The sequence below is a fragment of the Podarcis cretensis genome, assembly GCF_951804945.1.
Source record: "Podarcis cretensis genome assembly, chromosome: 13".
NCBI classification, from domain to species: Eukaryota; Metazoa; Chordata; class Lepidosauria; order Squamata; family Lacertidae; genus Podarcis; species Podarcis cretensis.
Window position 1 is genome coordinate 32,443,763 of NC_137182.1, and position 19,934 is coordinate 32,463,696.

Here is a 19,934-nt window from a genome sequence, read left to right on the forward strand (position 1 = left end):
GATTTTGTCTTATTTCCCTAGGGAGCATATTCCAGAGTAGAGGTGCACACTGTGACTTCTGCACAGTTCAGAACTGTGACCCATCTTTTCTACCCATCTTTTCTACTCTGCCTTTAAAAAAACAAACCCTTTGATGTTAATGTTGACTCTACAAGATTGGAAATTAATAACAGTGATTTCAAAAATTTCAGGGTAATGAAACAGTTCCCTGGTTTCAATAATGGCCTCCCTGTGCTTCTGGAAAAACATGTTTACAAAATTTCTTTGATGGCAAAGGTTTAGGTTCATGATAAGGAAATATGGGGATAGTTTACTTCCACTGCATTGCTTTGAACACATTTCTCCTCTTGTTTGCACTTGGGCCTAACTTCCTAACTTGGGCCTAAAATGCTAGGTTTTTCAATACAAATGGTAGCTTGCATCTGAGAACGGAGGTTCTGTTTTGGCTTAGAGGGGCAAGCCCTGAACTGAACAGAGAAAAACCTCCCTGATTATTCCACCTTCTATGTGAAAACCCCTCTACTTCTAATGAGCTTTTCCTTTTAAATGGTTCATCAAAATCAATGTACTGAATTTATTTATAATCCAGAAACATGTGGAATATTTGGGTAAATATTTTTTCCCCTATTCTACATCAGTATCACAGTCATGGGATGGTGCATGTTAAGATTCTTATTTAAGTTTTTCATGATGCAGAAAACCCCTCCCCCTAGAAGCCCACCTAGCTGCAGTGCCAACCCTCGACCATCATAACTTCGTCACCCCACACGCCTCAAACTCCAGCACCCCACAGGTTGATAAAACAAGGGTACAACCACTCTGAGCTTTATTTGGAAGAAAGGTGGGGTGGTAAATCTCACAAATACATGGAAGGACAGACACTGGACAGGAAGAAGAGTTTGAAGAAGAGTTTGGATTTGATATCCCACTTTATCACTACCTGAAGGAGTCTCAAAGTGGCTAACATTCTCCTTTCCCTTCTTCCCCCACAACAAACACTCTGTGAGGTGAGTGGGGCTGAGAGACTTCAAAGAAGTGTGACTAGCCCAAGGTCACCCAGCAGCTGCATGTGGAGGAGCGGAGATGTGAACCCGGTTCACCAGATTACGAGTCTACTGCTCTTAACCACTACACCACACTGGAAGGTCCTCTTTTGACACCCTTCCCTTCCTCTCTAGGAATGACAGCCCTGTTAATACTGGTAACCCTTTTGTTCCCATGAAATTGGCTTTCTCCATGCATACCAGCTCATCCTCCAGCATTGGAACATTCCCAGATTAAATCAGAAAATGGGGTGACTTTTTGAATTTGATGAGTGCCCTGGGAGAATTGTGACTGCTGGAGCATATGATAATGTCGCAGTGGCATCAGGCGATGCTGTGCTTTGAAACCCTACTTGTTGGCACTTCAAAATTGAGTGTAGGGCTTGTGAAAGCCCTTTGCTGCAAAGGGTGTTCAGACACCCACATTGCTCCTTTAAATCTCAGTTTATCTCCTCCTTTATAAATCTCCTCCTCAAGGAGGAGAAAGTTGTTTCCATTCAGTGAGTATTGCTTATCCGTTCTAGCGGTGCTCTTAGAAGCAGCTTCATACTTCTCTGAAACCAGAAGTTTAGACGAGAATGGCAAAACTGTTTGCAAAAAGCTTCAGACAGCTGCAGGAGCAGTGTAGGGTTGTTTGAAAGCCCTTTGCAAGCAGCTGCACAAAGAAGCAATGGGAAACTGCTAAGAAAGGGCATTCAAACAACTTCAAACTGCTCCTTTTCACTTCTGATTTTAAAAATTATATTCAGATGGTGCTGGACACCTGTTAAACTATCATATGTTATAACTCTGCCACTATGCTGGAGGGAATGTGATGAAAAAGGTTTGGTCCTTCACATGTGGTGGGATTGCCCTATAGCTCAAAAATTTTGGAAGGAGGTTATTTTTGACCTAGGCAAAATTACCAACTAAATCCTCAAACTAGATCTGACTTTGACACTTTTCTGCATTGGAAGTGGTATTAGTCATTGAGACCATTTCTATTCAAATCAACTGTGGAGTGATTAATCCAACTCAGAACCAACCTCACTGGCCAACATTAATTTACAAATATAGATCAGTGATTACAGTAAATTAAAACTGGATAGGTTTAAATGTAAACTACACAATATATATATAGATTTAGAATAAGAATTAACCATTAATTTATTTTTCCTGTTAGTTGCTTCTTGGTGTTTAGATCATGTGTTAGAACAATGAGAGAGAGAGAGAGAGAGAGAGAGAGAGAGAGAGAGAGAGAGAGAGAGAGATTACCTGAAATACAGGACAAAACTATATCAACACAGGATGTGGCATTTTCCACTGAAATAAGGGACAATCCTGTTGCATGAACAATCCAACTCACTTCCCAGAAATAAAATCACTAGTTAGTATTACAAATCCATTTCAATGATTACAATGCAAATAAACAGGATTGGAAGAACGAGAAACAGACCGAATGTACACAACACAGACAACTAAAGGTTTAGAATAAGGATAAATAATTAATTCCCTTTTCCCGTTAGTTGCTTCCTGGTGTTTAGATCAGGTCTTAGAACAATGATATAACATTTGGGGAAGAAGATGCAAGCCAAGAGGCCAGTGTTGGAAGCCAAGATGGCAAACACCTCCACTGCCACAATGTGTTTCCCTTTCGTGCTCAGATAACCTGGAATAAAGGAGACCCAGACACTGCAAAACACCAACATGCTAAACGTGATGAACTTGGCTTCGTTGAAAGAGTCAGGCAGCTTTCTGGCGAGGAAAGCGACAGTGAAGCTGATGATGGCCAAAAAGCCCAGGTAGCCAAGGACACTGTAGAACATGGTGATTGAACCTTCATTACATTCAACGATGATGTGCCCTGCCAGAGAGTGTGTGTCAAGATCTGGGAATGGAGGAGAGACTGACAGCCAAGCAGTACAAATGCCTACTTGGATGAGGGAGCAGGAGAGAACAACAGCATTTGCCACCTTCTGCCCTAGCCATTTCCTCATTGTGTTGCCTGGCTTTGTGGCCAGAAAGGCCAGGATCACAATGATGGTCTTTGCCAGCACAGAAGAAACTGCAACCGAGAACACGATGCCAAAGGCTGTTTGCCGTAGAAGGCAAGTCACCTTCCCAGGTTTGCCAATGAAGAGCAAGCAAGAAAGGAAGCAAAGCAGGATGGAGATGAGAAGAGTGATGGTAATGTTCTGGTTGTTGGCTTTGACAATGGGGGTATTCCAGTTCTTCATAAAGGTGTATATCACCATACCTGTGACCACAGCAAAGGAAAGAGCTATGAAAACTAAAACGATTCCCAAGGGCTCCTCATAGGTTAGGAAAGTTCTGACTTTGTAGATGCATCCATCCTTTCCCACATTTGGATATTGGTCTTCTGGGCACTTGGCACAATTAATTGCATCTAAAAGGACAAAACAAAGTATCATTAGGTCCAGTCCATCCCATTTCTATATCACTATATCTATATTGTTTCATGCAGAGAGAAAAATATTAAGACTTAATGCCTTAGATATGCCTCTGTCTGCATTTTGCCCCCTGATGTTTGACTCCCTGAGCCCCAAACAGCCCTGACAATCATCAGGAACAATGGGAGGTGATGTCTGACAAAACCTGCAGGACACCACACTGGCTTTCCATGATCTGCATCAAAATGAAGAGATGGAAAGTTATTTATGATCAAGGATGAAAGGTTTTTAAGTAAACAGCAAATGCTAAGGGCTTTGAATTGTATTTTTCCTTTTAATTTTACGTTTTTATAAATTGTATGTTTTCAAGTCTGCTGTGCTCCCTCTCACCTTTGGTCTGCTTTTAGGGATCTAAACCACTTATTCTATGTGAAAGGAAACTGTGTTCCCCATTTACGGTAATTACTATCCATCTTCTCCTTTTTGCCAAAGTTGATAAAATGTACATGCACAGGAGTCTCTCCATATCAAATTTAGGAAACAACAGAAGGTGGTGTAAAGCAAGCTGGCATAAGTTAAGCCAATACAGTGGTACCTCAGGTTAAGTACTTAATTCGTTCCGGAGGTCCGTTCTCAACCTGAAACTGTTACTAACCTGAAGCACCACTTTAGCTAATGGGGCATCCTGCTGTTGCCACGCCGCCGGAGCACGATTTCTGTTCTCATCCTGAAGCAAAGTTCTTAACCCAAGGTACTATTTCTGGGTTAGCGGAGTCTGTAACCTGAAGCATATGTAACCTGAAGCATCTGTGACCCGAGGTACCACTGTATAAAGTCCACGAGATCTAAGGTCTGTTCAGAAGTGGGATTCCTGTTGGCTGAGGTGATCCCAGTCTGGTAGAGGGAATGCAAGCCTTTAAAATTGTGTTAGGCTGACACCACACTTTTTGCTAGTTTAACTTACACCAGTTTGCCAGGTCATATGATCCAGCTGAATGGGCTTAGAATCCAGCCTACACCTCGCTGGCTCTGTTAGTTCTCTCGAATACTTGTTTTTAAGGGGTGATTATATTTGCTTTGACTGCTAATGTTGTGATGTTTATGTCATTTTATATTCACTAGTCTTTATCAAATGGCTCTTCATGTTGTTTCTATAGTCCATAAAATGGATATCTATCTATATCTACCTATATGAAACACATCCAAAAGAAAAGTGACATAACATACCTGTTTTGTTAGACATCATGTCTTCTGGACATGGGGCACAGATATGGCAACAAGATGGTTTCCCCTCCTGAGCCATTCGTCTGTATCCAAAGGGGCAGCTCTCAGCACACTTTGCTTGGGGTGGTGTCTGATCATGCAAAAAGTTTTTAAAAATGAAGGTGGCATCCATCTTTTCAAACCCACCAATGCATTTATATTTTTCTACTTAGAAACGTGGAAATTCTGACTTCTGATCCCTCTTCAAGCAGCCTTAGTGTTTTGCTGTGATACAAGGCAGTTAAAAATGCAGCATACTGAATTCTAAACTGCTTCTGGCTCAATTGAACACCATGGCAGAAGCCAGAGCACACAGAAATGCAATTTACCTTCCCGCTGAAGCAGCACCTACTTATCTAGTCATGCTGGTATGCTTTCAAACTACTAGGTTGACAGTATGAAGGAGCAAAGTGCAAAAAGGCATTTAAATTACACTCCCTCACTCTGTATATAAAAGCCAGGGGTATAGAATATAGAATTGGAAGTAATGTGGGCAGAAGTGTAATGCAGGGGGAGTTGGGAGAGTAAGATAGGCATTATGTCTGACCCATGAAGGCAAGCTATAGGCCAGGGTTACTGCTGTACCTGTGGGAGAAGCAAAATCCTTTTGGAATGTTGATGATCTGAACCCCTCTATGGCAGGCCCTGGTTTTATGTATGTGTAAATAAACCACATAATATAAAGACACCACAGTCTCCATTGTGCCTCATCATCCAAAACAGAGATCCTGGAACTCCCTGGAGACTTGAACCACTCAGACATTGGGGGGTGGGGGTGGCATGTAACAATACTTTCAGGGGCCAGGATGCAACTTGAAAACTGATTTGGAGGTGTGCGTTAAAAAATGCTAAAGAAAGCCAACAATGATCAAACTATGACAGCTTTAAAAGATCACCTTACTCCATATAGGTCCCCAACTGTGTTGATAAGCAAAGCTGGCACTTTAACAAGCGTTGCACAGTGTCCTTCCTCACCTGAAAGGAATTTGCTTGTAGTGTTTTGCTTTTGAACATCACCTGTGGTTTAATAGTTGATTCCTTGGACTTTAAAAGTATGTAAATTCCTACCTGTTTTAATCGGCTACTCCACATAATTCTATCCTCTCTGAGAATGAAACTGTGACTTGCTGAAATTTCTCCAACCCTGACTTTCAGGACAGATTGATTGTGGAAAACAATCCAGTTGATGATATCATAGCCAGCTGAAATGGCTCCATTTTCTATCAAGACTTCATGCCCAGCACTACTGTTAAAGTGGATATTTTTCAGTGAAGAATGGACCTAAAGTGAGAAAGAACATTATTGTGGGTCTGTAAAGTTGAGCTTATTATGCTGAAATTACCATACAGTCAGAGGAAATCACTTTGCAACTAATACATGATATTACAAGAAGAGCCTGCAGGATCAAGCCAAAGTGTAGCACTCAGGACATTTCCTCCAGTCTTACGAGAGCTTTCTCCATTAAGCAAATCACACAGGTTAAAATTAATTGTTAAAGTCTGTCTTTTCCTTGGCTGAATGTAGATAGTGAACTCTCTGTGCCTCTCTCATCCATGCAACATTCTCCTCCAACTACTGCTGTCCCACATGTTCTCCCCCCACCCTAAATCCATAAATTCCTTACACAATTGATGTAGTTCACCAATTTGGACTTTCAAAGCATAGAGAATTTCCACTATCAGGGAGGAGATAGTGTAGGAAAGCAGTAACTGGAGGAGAATGCTGCATGGATGAGGGAGGAATAAAGGAGATATGGGCAAGCCCTTAGCTTGACTGAGGGAATTGGATCTAGACAGCAGAAGGCCACTCATGCAACGCACCCTCATTTCAAGGGCTGACCTGATTGTGTGAGGTAGCTTCTTCATAGAAAATGTTGGATTCCACCCAAACTTTATAAAATGAACGCCCCACCACCATATGGTCTGTATAATACCTAATCTTATAAACATACTTTACTACGCAGCATAAGTACCGGCAACCGCCAATTAATGGACGTTCAATACATGCGTGAATCTGGAAGTAATCCAAAAATGTCAAAAAGAGTTACAAAAAGGGTGAAATGAGGTGCGGTGGGGGGAGGGCAGGATGGAATGGGGTGTTTGCAGTCTTTTTCAGTGGTCTTCCAAATATGCTCACTTTCACTGATGCACATGGTGCCTTGGAAGTAACCCCCATGTAAATTGGGGGTTGCCTGTATACAGAAGTAAGACACAGCCAATTCTGCTTATGTTTCTGTACCACTGTATACAGGGCCAGGCCAAGACATTTTGGCAACTCCTTCCCCACCATGGAAGAGGCATGAAAATATACATTAGGAACAAGGGGGAATAAAGTTCTACATTGGGATCTGCTGGCTATGTGGCGCCTGCGGCATGAGGCAGTTGCCTCACCTTGTGTTATGGGTGGTCCGACCCTGACTATATACAATGTCAGAATCGCTGTGAATTACTAATATTTGGTAGATGTGTGCATTGGCCAACAATTTGATTTGCATATATAGCACTGGGGAAAAAGCCCAATCTGTTGCTGAGCCATCCTGTATCTTTCCAATCTGCTTTATTATTCAGGAATTGACTATATATGCTAAAAATGGAGATGAAAATCCCCTGGAGTAGATTAAGTAAGTCAAATCTTAAACAGATATATCTAGAAACAATGACATTTTTGCCTTAGGGTATGACTCTAGAAAGGAAAAAAACCAGAATGTTAGCCAGAGTGATTATGTTACAAGGGTGGAATGTACCATTCTAGGACTGGTACAACACAAGACATAGAGGTCCATAATGGTAGTTTGGAAAAAGAGTATTCTCAGGTGGAGAAAATTTTGTTGACCTGGGAAATGATCTTTTACCCTGTGGGCAATTGGCTGGTGTGGGGTCTGGCCCCTTGAAGTTTTGGGGAATACAACCTCTTCTCCTGGGATAAATCTCTCTATTGGCTTGCATATAGGAAATGGTGTAGGGAAATAGCATGAATCTCCAGGGTTGACTTGGGCTGGAAAATGCAACACCCAGGAAGGACCATGTTACTCCACTGAGTGTTAGTGGACTTCTACTCCAACCATGTAATTGTGGGGACATGGCTTCTTTTCCAATGGAAAGCACGTCAGTTATCTGAGTGCACTGGGAAAACAGTTCCCCATAATTAAAACATATATATCCAGCAAAATGGAAGACACTCCACCTCCCCTATCCCTTTACACTTGAGCTCAGGACATCTTCCTTGTCAGTCTGATTTTCCTTCTGTATTATTATTATTGTTTTAATGTATTGGACAATTTTAAGTCTGTGGCACAGAACAGCTTTGGACTCATTAATAACTCTGAGGTTGCTAACAACGTAATCCAAACTGGGAATGTGAAAAATTCACCTTTTCAACTGTAAAATCAGGAAATACTTAGAGCCAAAGCACATCCCTAATATTTCATTCTCCACTCAATATTATTTGGAGAAAATCTTGGCTACAGATGTGTTCTAAAATTTGAAACATCAGAGAAATAGACTTTACCTGCCATGGCTGAATATTCAAGTGTTTGAATTTGCCTTTATCCAGCATGAGTCTTTGGCTTGACATATCAATAGCATGTAAAGCATGAGCCACCACATGGAGAGCATTGTAGACAGTATAACTCTCACCAGTCATATCCATCTCAAACTCAGACGCAGGCCGTCTTTCCAGTTTCTCATTTCCCGTACATCTTTGACCATATTTACAACGTGAATAGTTCTTACTAGAAATTGAACAGTGAAACATAAATTCCCAGAATAAACAGAGAAAGTGCATCAGTTGTTCATCGGATTTTAAGTTCTTGAGAAAATTATGGAACCCAGGCACGGGAGTTGTCTGTACCGAGAAATATAAGGTGCCATTGAAATTGTAATCAAAACCACGGAATCCTCTTGTTCCCTTAGTGAAATCCCACCGAGCTGTTGTAATCCAAACTTTCCTAATATCAACTATTCTGAAAACTTCACACACTCTTACTCTTAATTTCAAGTCCGATAGAGAATATTCATTTCCACTGACAATAAACACACTGACTTCAGACTGAAGTGCTGCATCAATCTTTGCCATTTGTGTATTGAATGCTTCACTATGGTCTTGTGACGCTCTTTCTATCTTGAGCAATAACGCAACACAAATGCTATTCTGGGTAAGCAGAGGTGTTAAAATATGCACAAAGCTTTCTCCATCATCATCATCTGAAACAACGATGCCAACCCATGCCCATTCAAAATGAAGGAGTATTTGGACAATTCCAAGAGGCTGAATAGTTTCACTTGGTGCCATTCGGTATATTGAATGAGAAGTTGATTTACTGTTCAGTGTTGTGTCATAGGCTCCATAACTGACCTAATGAATGATAGATATATAGCTTATTAGAAATTGGAGAACTTACAGTAAAATGCTCAACAAGTATCTACTACTAAATTTTCAGCATAGTCTTTAGAAATAATGTTTTCAATATTCTCCATATAACTTCCACACTCACATCCCACCATGTGATTTCCAATAGAGTATATTAGGCTGTTGCTCTAACTGCATAATTCAGAGATTAAACTCATAATAGAGCAGTATAGGCTACTTCTGAGTAGATATATATATATATATAAAGGTTGATGCTGTTAATTACTAACTGCATAAGGTGGTTCATATGTGTGAACCAGCTAACCTTCAGTTTGCACAGCATTTAAACCTAGTCAAAATTGCATCAATATAAAGATTTAGATAAGGAGACTGGAGACCCACACACAGGATCTTCCCCCATCGTCATATCCTCAGTGTATCTTCATGCAACATCTGAAAAGGTGACCAGTGGGTTTGAGGGAAGCTGGCATAGCCCCACTTCCCCATGCACATGATTACAAACATTCTTTTAACACAAAACTTCTACTTTTATATATTGTTAAAATATTAGTCTGGCCGATGAGTTATAATATTCATAGCCTAGCTGGCATGATTCAGCAAGATTCTATAAATTTCAAGTACCTGTGATGTTTACGTGAGGTTGGGATTCAAAGCGCATTGCTTATCCTTGCTTATATTTATGCATGGACAGGCTGAGGTGCGCACAAATAGACCCACCTGTGGCATCTTGTACTGATCCAAGATGGTGGCCATCTGATAGGCATCTTCTACAGTGAGACCTCCAATGACAGACAACACTTTCTTATTCATGTCATAATTATTTATTGCCTTCCTTTGCTGTGGGAACAGTAGGTCCAAGGTGGTCTCATATATAGTTCTTGCATCAAAAAAGCTGTCATAGATGTGGAAACCCAAAGTGACATTGGGCAACAGCCTGGGATTCTTATTGATCTCATGAATGGCAAAAATCAATGAGAGGACATGCTGATAATTCTGAAGCACTGAACTAAAATGAAATTTAAAAAAGCAGTCATGGCACAATCTATTATAGATACAGTTTTTCACTCTCAGTTTCATGTTGAAAGCTGAATGCTGTTTTCCTGATCTCCACAAGAATATGAATGGATGGCAAGAAGAAAAGAACATGAAAATATTGCTATAGGTGTGGAAAAGTGAGTAATGGGTGATATTTGGTGAGGTGTGATCCAGTCAAAATAAATTCCCTTTGAGGAATCACTCTGAGGTTTTTTGTGAATATGAAATGGTATATAAATTTTATGAAATATATCTGAAATAAATTTAAGCATGTCCTTGATCGTTCCCCAAAGAGATTAGTAGCTGAGTCATGCTCTTGTTGCTTTTGTTTTTGGTGGGTTGATAAGATATTTGGAAAAAACTATTACTAAAAACCCAATATGAAACTCATACTAGTGTTCAGACATCCATAAATTTGAGTATACAATCTATTGGATAAGCTACTTTTCTTTGGCTCATAGTCCACAATTGGAATTAATATTATTATACCAGATACTGATTTTACAAAAGCAACACATCAAAAGTCAAGGTCACCTCTGGAATTCCTCTGTTTCTCTTCCCTCTGTTTTTATTAATAAATATGAAATAAAATATGACAACATAATGACTGCCAAAAACAGTAAAATTGAAAATGTGCTATAGGTTTAGTCATCTACTTTTCATGCACACAGTTATATATAATGCATTCTCAGGAAATGGTTTGTTATGCAAGTGTTCACATAACGAGTCAAACAATTTCCATTGATTCCTATGGGGAAATTTATAATGCATTCCCAACAATGAAATGCTGATCTCAACAAGATGAAAAAGATGGGAAACCCACCCTTCAAACCCTCTTAAACCTTGGAAAAGTCAAACAAGGGAGGAAAAAATGTTTCATGATTTGCCCAATCTCTCCCTCTTTCTTCCCCCTCCCTTGCTCCTTGCATCTACCATACTTTTTGGTAAACTGCCTGCTGCAGACCAGTGAAACATAAAAAAGTAAAATTTGTTTAAGGCTCCTTATTTGTTTACTGTATGCACGCAGATCCAGCTGCTTTGATATGTGAATCAGTGGTGTGTTTAGTGAGGTTTAGGTACTAATTCCTCATGTTTGAATAAGTGAATTTATGTATAACAAGCATTTGGATAGTGGGATCTGTGTGTGTATCGATGGCAGTGTTTCTCCTGGAAAGTTTCAACTTTCACAGCAGTTAGATATATATGACTCACCCATTTACAGGAGCACTTCTTGACAAAAGCTTGCCTTTGTGCATCCCAACCTTTTCACTTAACTGAAAGTTAAATCAAAATAAAAAAATTCCTTCCAGTAGCACCTTAAAGACCAACTAAGTTAGTTCTTGGTATGAGCTTTCGTGTGCATGCACACTTCTTCAGATACACTGAAACAGAAGTCACCAGACCCTTCTATATAGTGAGAAGGTGGGGAGGGGTATTACTCAGGAGGGTGGTGGGATGGGTGATTGGCAGATAGCTGTGATGAGCCTGTTGACGACTCTTAATGACTGCAATAGGTCTTACAGGAAAAAGCAAGGGGTGAGGTTTTTTTGTTTTTTTGTTTTTTTTGTTTTTTTTTTTATTATTATTATTTGACTATGGCAGACCAACACGGCTACCTATCTGTAACTGAAAGTTAAATGTTTTTGAGGAAGGTAATAAACCTTACACATTGTTTTAAAAGCTTAACTATATATATACTCATCTCTCAAACGACTTTTAAAAAGTATTTGTCAATATTACTAGTATTTATTTCCTTTGGAGTTATTTCAGAGCAATACATACATTATTCTAATGTGACATAAACACCCACCCACCCCCTTTCCATCAAAAAGAGTCATTTGTAATCACTGAAGAAGTACTCACCTAAATATTCTGTGGTACTTCTCTGGAGGATTTTTAAAATTCTGCCATATAAATTTAGGAAATGTGAGAGAGAAGATCCCACCAATTACAGCATCTCCTGGATGATAGAAACTGTCCTGAATTGTTCTGTTATGATTGCATCCACCTTTTATGTCTTTAGATACATGAGAAGGGAGAAGAAGCAGCAACAGCAGTAATATTAATAACCACCGAAGCACAACAACATGTCTCCTCAGCCCACAGCAGCATTCTGACATTCTCAATTCCCCTCCAAGCTGCAGTAGGCACACCAGGATAATTTCTCACAAGAACCAGAAATGCACCAACTGTTGAGACAGCAACTAAAGAAGAGGAGATAGATTTTGTCTTATTTCCCTAGGGAGCATATTCCATAATAGAGGTGCACACTGTGACTTCAGCACAGTTCAGAATTGAATCACCCATCTTAAAAAAAATACATTTGATGTTGATGTTGACTTTACAAGAATGGAAATTAATAACAGTGGTTTTGCAAATTTCAGGGTATGGATACAGTTCCCTAGTTTCATTAATTCCTTCCCTATGCTTCTGGAAAAACATGTTTACAAGATTTACAGTGGTACCTCGCAAGACGAAATTAATTCGTTCTGCGAGTTTTTTTGTCTTGCGAATTTTCTGTCTTGCGAAGCATGGATTTTGGAAAAGCTTCAAAAATCACCAAAGTCTTCAAAAACCTCAAAAAAGGCTACCACACCGCGTGCTATGAGTTGCTCCTCGAAGTCAAGTCGCAACTGCACCCCCTGAATGCACCCTGGGTATTAACGGTTTTAAGAAAAAGGAAACAAACTTGCAAGATGTTTTCGTCTTGCAAAGCAAGCCCATAGGGAAATTCGTCTTGCAAAGCAACTCAAAAAACGAAAAACTCTTTCGTCTTGCGAGTTTTTCGTCTTACGAGGCATTCGTCCTGCGATGTACCACTGTATTTAACAGCTACGTTTTACATCCATGATAAAAAAATATCTGGGGAAGTTAACTTCTATTGCATTGCTTTGAAAACATTTGTTCCTGGTAATTGCAATTGGGCCTAACCTCTAGAAAGAGTTAGCTAAAACCCCTAGGTTTTGCTAAATAAATAAATAAATAAATAAATAAGGTAGCCTGCACCTGAGAAGGGAGGTTCTGTTTTGAATTTGTGAGGCAAGCCCTGAACTGAACAGAAAAATATTTTCCTGATTTCCACATCTTGTGTGTGAAAACCTCTCTACTTCTAATGAGCTTTTCCTTTTAAGTGGTCCATCAAAATCAATATACTGGAATTATTTATAATTTGGACACTTTTGGCATATTTGGGCAAACGAGTATTTGCATTTGTTCCCTTACAGGATAAGTCGTAAGGCAATAAAACTTAACTGCTCTGCAAACAGTATTGGGAGGAGCAGAGAAATTTTTTCTTGTTGGTAGGCTAGATTGTTACCTCCCTGATTCCTGGCAGGCGAAATTTGACAGAAGGATGGAGTTGCCTACCTACCAATCACCTTGTGACAACAGGTGATCCCGTGCTTTGAAGTCCTAATTGCTGGGACTTCAAATTTCAGGGTAGCGGTTGTGAAGTTCAAAGGGTGTTCAAATGCCCACACTGCTTCTTGGTGCATGCCTTGCTCAAGAAGGAGAAAGTGGTTTCTAATCAATGCAAATTGCTTATCCATTTGAGTGTTGCTTTTAGAAGCAGCTTCATGCTGTTCTTTCACATCTCTGAACCAGAGGTTTAGAGGATCATGGCAAAGCTGTTTGCAAAGGGCTTCAAACAGCTGCACAAAGAGGCAGGGGGAAGCTGATAAGAAAGGGCATGCAAACAAATTCACTCTGCTCCTTTGCACCTCTTTTTTGTTTTTTGTTTTAAATTTTATTCAGATGTACTATGCGCCTGTTATAAAATGTTATATATGTCATAAAAGGAACCTCACCACTAGCCTTGAGGGATGTAATGAAACATTTTTGGTGCTTCATATGTGTTGGTATTCCTCTGTTGCTGAAAATTTTTGGGAGGAGATCATGTCCCTAATCATTATATGGTGAATACATTTTCTGCTACTACTTTTTAGTTAAAAAATAACTTACCTATAAGTTCTATGATGCCTTTCTGGTTTTATTTTATTTTATTTACTTTCTGGTTTCAGAAAGAGTATATATTAGAGAGAAGATTCCACCTATTATAACTTCTCCTGGATTGTATCATTTATCTTGGATGCTTCCATCATAACTACAGTTGCCTTTCATGTCTTTGGATGCAAGAGAAGGGAGTGGGAGCAGCAATAACAGCAGCACCAAGAGCCACTTGAGTCTCCCCAGTCCACAGCCAAACACTGACATTCTCAGATCTACTCACTGCTACAATGGTCCCTGCAGTTGGCACACAACCAAACATTCACATAAGAATCACATAGACACAGAAACTGTGGAGAAATATGTTCTACTTGAAAGTGATGAAAGAAGAGGATATAGCAATGCCTCCCAGTGGACCCAGTCCCACTCTGATTGGCACACTGGGACGTCAGCAGAGATCCGGGTTCAGAATCTAATTACATGTGCTTCTAATCTGGAAAAAAAATGTATGCTGATTCTTCTAAAATTAAGATTAACAACAGTTATTTTGAAAATTATAGAGTAGTGAATCAACTTTCAGGGACCATAGTTTCTACTTCTGGGGGGAGGGGGAAAAACATTTTACAAGATTTATGTGAATATACTTTCTGGTTCACTTTTAGTAGGTACTGGAAAATTTTACTTCTATTGAACCAGTGTGAACATAGCATATAACATAACATTCATTGAATGTCAATAGCATACCATCCAATATTCCTCAGGAAATAGGGACATTCTGTTTATAACCCAATTATATAGACAAGACTAAAACAAAGCTCTTTTTTAGTGCAATCATAAGGAAAAGGATACCATGTTAATGTTGTGCATGGCAGCATAATTATTAATATTCTAACTCACTCATAATGCTAAAGTAAGAAATAAAATGTCTGTACTGCTGCAAAAAATAACAAGTGTCAGAAATTACACCTTCTGGGCCCAGTGGTGTGGGTAGAGGAATACAGCTGCTTCTGCAAAGGTGCTCTGATCAAAAAGTGGGAGACAAAATTTCCGTGCCTCCAGGTTTGCCCCAAGGCAACATAAATCTTCAGGCTTATGGTCCAAATGTAACATTTGGGAGTGTTAGTACTTATCTGAAGCTCAGATCAACTCCTTTTCTATATCTTAAATACACTTTGTTCACAACAAGTTAATGAGGAGTTTAGAGGGTATGAAGGTGGTTCTGGTTCTGCTATCTTAAACAGATTTACTGCCAAGGATGAGGGAAGCTTCCATGCAGATAAGATAATGACTCCTGTCCTGTACCCAGTATACTAACGGGAGCTGCAAATTTTCTAATTTTTCTATCGCAACTTAAATAATCAATATTGGAGTTTCATGTGATGAGGGATCAATTGTTAAACCACTCTGGGAATGGTAGCTCTGGAAAGGGAATCCACACCTACTGAAGAAAATGGAAGATTTCTTTCTTAGAAGTTTTGATCAATGCAAATAATTTTGACAAGGCAATTTTCATATCCTTGTTTCGCATGCTGTAGATCACTGGGTTCAGCAGTGGTGGAACCACAGAATATATCACAGCAAAAGACAAATCTTGCTGTGATGTGGTACTAAACATAGGACTTAGGTAAGCAAACCACCCAGTTAATAACAACATGGAGATAACAATGAGGTGAGGAAGACAAGTTGAGAAGACTTTTTGCCTTCCCTGGATAGAAGGCATTTTTAACACAGTGCTGAAAATATAGACATAAGTTACAACAATGAAGAAGAGGCAACCTGATTCAATGAAAATACTCAGCACGATAGCTCCAATTTCTTTTAGGTTCAAACCAGAGCAGGAGAGCTTTAGCAACTGTGGGATTTCACAGAAAAACTGTTTGAGAACACTGGAGCAGAAGGGGGTTGCAAAGGTGCATCCAGTGTGTAACACAGCACAGAGAAGACCAGTGATCCATACACAGGCAATCATGTGGACACAGGCTTGCTTGTTCATCAGCTTCTCATATTGTAATGGATTGCAAATAGCAACATACCGATCATATGCCATGACGGTCAGGAGAGAGACATCGGATGCTAAAAAGAAGACAAATAAGAGAACTTGAGCAACACACCCAGAGTAAGAAATGTGTCTGGTATTCATGAGGGAATTAGCCATGGAATTGGGAACAATGACTGAAACAGATCCAAGGTCCTGTATAGCCAAGTTCACCAGAAAGAAGTACATGGGGGTGTGCAGTCGGCGGTCGAAAGCTACTGCAGAGATGATGAGAAGGTTCCCTGTTACTGTAGCCAAGTACAAAACCAGGAATAGAAGAAAGTGGAAAATCTGCATTTCCCGAACCTCTGAAAACTTTTCGAGCAGGAACTCTGATACAAAGGACTGGTTCACCATGGTTTTTGCCTCATGAAAGTGTGGGCTGCCTGTCGAAGGAAACAGTCAACTGTTAAAATAATAGCACAGGGCTGTAAGAAGACAGGCTTCACTTGCTTGGATTGGGAAATTTCAATTTGTTATTACTGTGATTGTTTTTATGTCTGCAGAATTCATTCTAATTTATGGCTGTTATTTTGAGGCATTTGTCACACTCTGAATCTGACAGCCAAGCATTGGCAAGGAGAAGAAAGCAGGGAGAAAGGAGGGGAAAGGAAGGAAGGAAGGAAGGAAGGAAGGAAGGAAGGAAGGAAGGAAGGAGTGGCAGAAGATGATAGAATAGCAGGGTTTGCTCTAGATTTGCTCTGAATAGAAATGCCCATTAGCTCAACCACTACCTTATACACACTTGCTTGCATTTTTAGCAGGAGTATATTTTGCATGAAACAAGGAGGCTGTAATAGCAATAGGTGTGTGGGCCATGCCAAGAAATTGAGACTCTGACAGGGAAGCAGCTCTTCCTATCCTTATCAGAGTGGGCACAGTAGCAACATATTCCATGTGTTAAGGGTTTATCAGGTCTGTTTTGCCATAGCTTTTTGAGTCCAGCAAATACCATGATGGGGGAGTCATAGGTCCAGGTGTAAATCTACTATGAAACTCATGACGCTTCAGCTTCAGGGCCCCTAATCCCAGAGAGGTCCCAGAAGAGACTTTATTCACACATGTATATGACAGTTCTCTATTTTTCATCCCCCCGTTAACTTTGTAAACTATAAGGCATAGGAAATATTTATCTACACCAGTGACTTTGACACGTGAGATAATCCAGTAGAGCAGTTTTAATCAAAATATGAGATGTAGTAGCAGGACCCCAAAAATATAGGTCTGCCACTGCATAAGTCTTTAATAAAGCTTTTTGAAGGCTCCAACTTTAGTTGTGTTTGAAAGGCATGGCTCCTAAAGAGAGTGAGTTTCTGTGTTCTCTATGATATTAACCGCTTTGCTACTCATTGCAAAATATTGGCAGTGGAGGGGGAGAATTGCCTCACTTAAGAGGATGGTAAAAGGTAAAGGTAAAGGTACCCCTGCCCGTACGGGCCAGTCTTGACAGACTCTGGGGTTGTGCGCCCATCTCACTTAAGAGGCCAGGGGCCAGCGCTGTCCGGAGACACTTCCGGGTCACGTGGCCAGCGTGACATCGCTGCTCTGGCGAGCCAGAGCCGCACACGGAAATGCCGTTTACCTTCCCGCTGGTAAGCGGTCCCTATTTATCTACTTGCACCTGGAGGTGCTTTCGAACTGCTAGGTTGGCAGGCGCTGGGACCAAGCAGCGGGAGCGCACCCCGCCGCAGGGATTCGAACCGCCGACCTTTCGATCGGCAAGTCCTAGGCGCTGAGGCTTTAACCCACAGCGCCACCTGTACATCAAATTATAGGAATTTGCAACTTTAAGCAAACAGACCTGGACCTTATGGGTAAGAAAAGGGAGAGAAAAAACAAATATGCATTGTTCAAGAAATTTTGGAATAGTAAGTGAAGGATGATAGGCTACAATACTTCTCCCCATCCCCTTCTGCCTTTTATGAGAAAGAGAGAGAGTCAGGTTGTCCTCTAGATGTTGCTGGACAACAACTCCCTCCATCCCTGACTTAAGGAATGGAGCTGACCAAAGTTGGAGTCCAGCAACAGCTGCAGGGCCACCAGTTCCTCACCACCAGTTTAATGAATGTAATGCAAGGTATGGTTATGGTCTTCCTCAATTAAGGTGGATCTGAATTCTGCATGATTTATAAAACCGCTGTGTCTTTCTTTTTTTAACATTTATTAAATTTGTAAGGATTTGTCTTCTCACTTGGTTATTTATTTATGAATAGTTTAAACAATTCATTATTTACTCATTTACTTAACTTTTCTTTTTCCAGACTTATGTATGCTTCCTTCCTTCTCTTTGCTTGTCTTCTTTTAAGTTTTGAAATATTAATTGGTATTTTGTAATCTTTTTATATTTAAGAAAATGGATTTTAACAAAAAGAAAGGAAAGTAAATTTAAAGCCAGCTTATTCCAAATTGCTGTGGTTACATTACAGATTACCTTGAATGTATGCCAAGATTCACATGTTGGTATAAGAATATTCCCGTGTTCAGGCATACAACTCATATAAGTACTCTGAGATATGCCTGTATGCCATGGGCATACAGAGTGATGAGGGGAAAAGATATTGTATTAATTGAGAAAAAACAAGTTGTTTCCTTTTGGAAGGGAGGAGTATACAGTATACGTTATTTTTATTAGTTGAGCAATTAATAAACTATTAATGGAATATATTCTTACCTTTTTAAAAAGAAACCTGCCTTATAAAGAGTCAGACCACAAATACATCCACCCGAGTATTGTCTGTACTGGTTGGCATCTACTCTCTGAGATTTCACAGAAGTGTCTTCCCCAGCATTTCCAGGAGGTTGCAAGGTTCTGAGTTTGGGGCTCTTCCTGCAAAGCATGTCCTCTATCAATGAATCACAGTCCCTCCTCCTCCTCCTTCAGATATTTCTTTCAACTTCAGATGCACTTCCCCTTCAGCACTGTTAGAGCTATCTAGTCACCACTGAAACTGTACAAATGTTCACCATCACTTTGGTATATGAAGGCAATATGAAATTGACAACATGCTAAGGAGGTTTATTAATATCTGTCTTGTGTTCCTAGAGATTTGCTCTCAGGAGTCCAACAGTAGCAGGGACATCAAGTGACTCTCTGGTCTGTATTTTTTTACTAATGTAATTAGGAAAAACTGGCTCTGTTTGTTTATCTTAGAATGTCAGGACACTGAAAGGAACAAAATCTATCCCTGCTCATAGCTCTTTAGTCCAATTTATTTGCTAAGAACCATTGGTTATCACAAAAATATAGAACTACAAATAGTATTAGGATAAGGTAAAGGTAAAGGGACCCCTGACAGTTAAGTCCAGTTGCAAACGACTCTGGGCTTGCGGTGCTCATCTCGCTTTACAGGCCGAGGGAGCCGGTGTTTGTCCGCTTCCACAGACAGTTTTTCTGGATCATGTGGCCAGCATGACTAAGCTGCTTCTAGCGAAGCCAGAGCAGTGCATGGAAACACTGTTTACCTTCCCGCCGGAGCTGTACCTATTTATCTACTTGCACTGCATGCTTTCGAACTGCTAGGTTGGCAGGAGCTGGGACCAAACAATGGGAGCTGACCCCGTCACAGGGCCTCGAATTGCCAACCTTCCGATCAGCAAGTCCAAGTGGCACAGTGGTTTAAACCACAGCGCCACCCGTGTCCAATAGTATTAGGATACATTTTAGCATATCTGGTCCACAGAACATGGGAACATTTGAATCAGTTCCGGAAGTTTGTTCGACTTCTGAAACGTTCGGAAACCAAGGTGTAGCTTCTGACTGGTTTCCGATTGCACAGGTGTGCTGGAAACAATAGTGGAAGCCACACCAGATGTTTGGCTTCCAAAAAAAGGTTCAAAAATCAGAACACTCACTTC

At 40.3% G+C, this 19,934-nt stretch overlaps 2 protein-coding genes across 2 annotated transcripts in view; one reads left to right on the forward strand and one right to left on the reverse strand.

Moving 5' to 3' along the window:
• LOC307201562 (olfactory receptor 14A16-like) overlaps positions 1–19,934 on the forward strand; it is a gene marked incomplete at both ends in the record, with an annotated part of 47,183 nt that overhangs the window by 10,845 nt on the left and 16,404 nt on the right. The gene's annotated exons all lie outside the window — the stretch shown is intronic.
• Positions 15,483–16,436, reverse strand: LOC307200440 (olfactory receptor 14J1-like; the record flags this gene model as incomplete). Its single annotated transcript, XM_079948985.1, has 1 exon — positions 15,483–16,436. The coding sequence occupies one exon, from the start codon at positions 16,434–16,436 to the stop codon at positions 15,483–15,485; it is 954 nt and encodes a 317-aa protein (XP_079805111.1).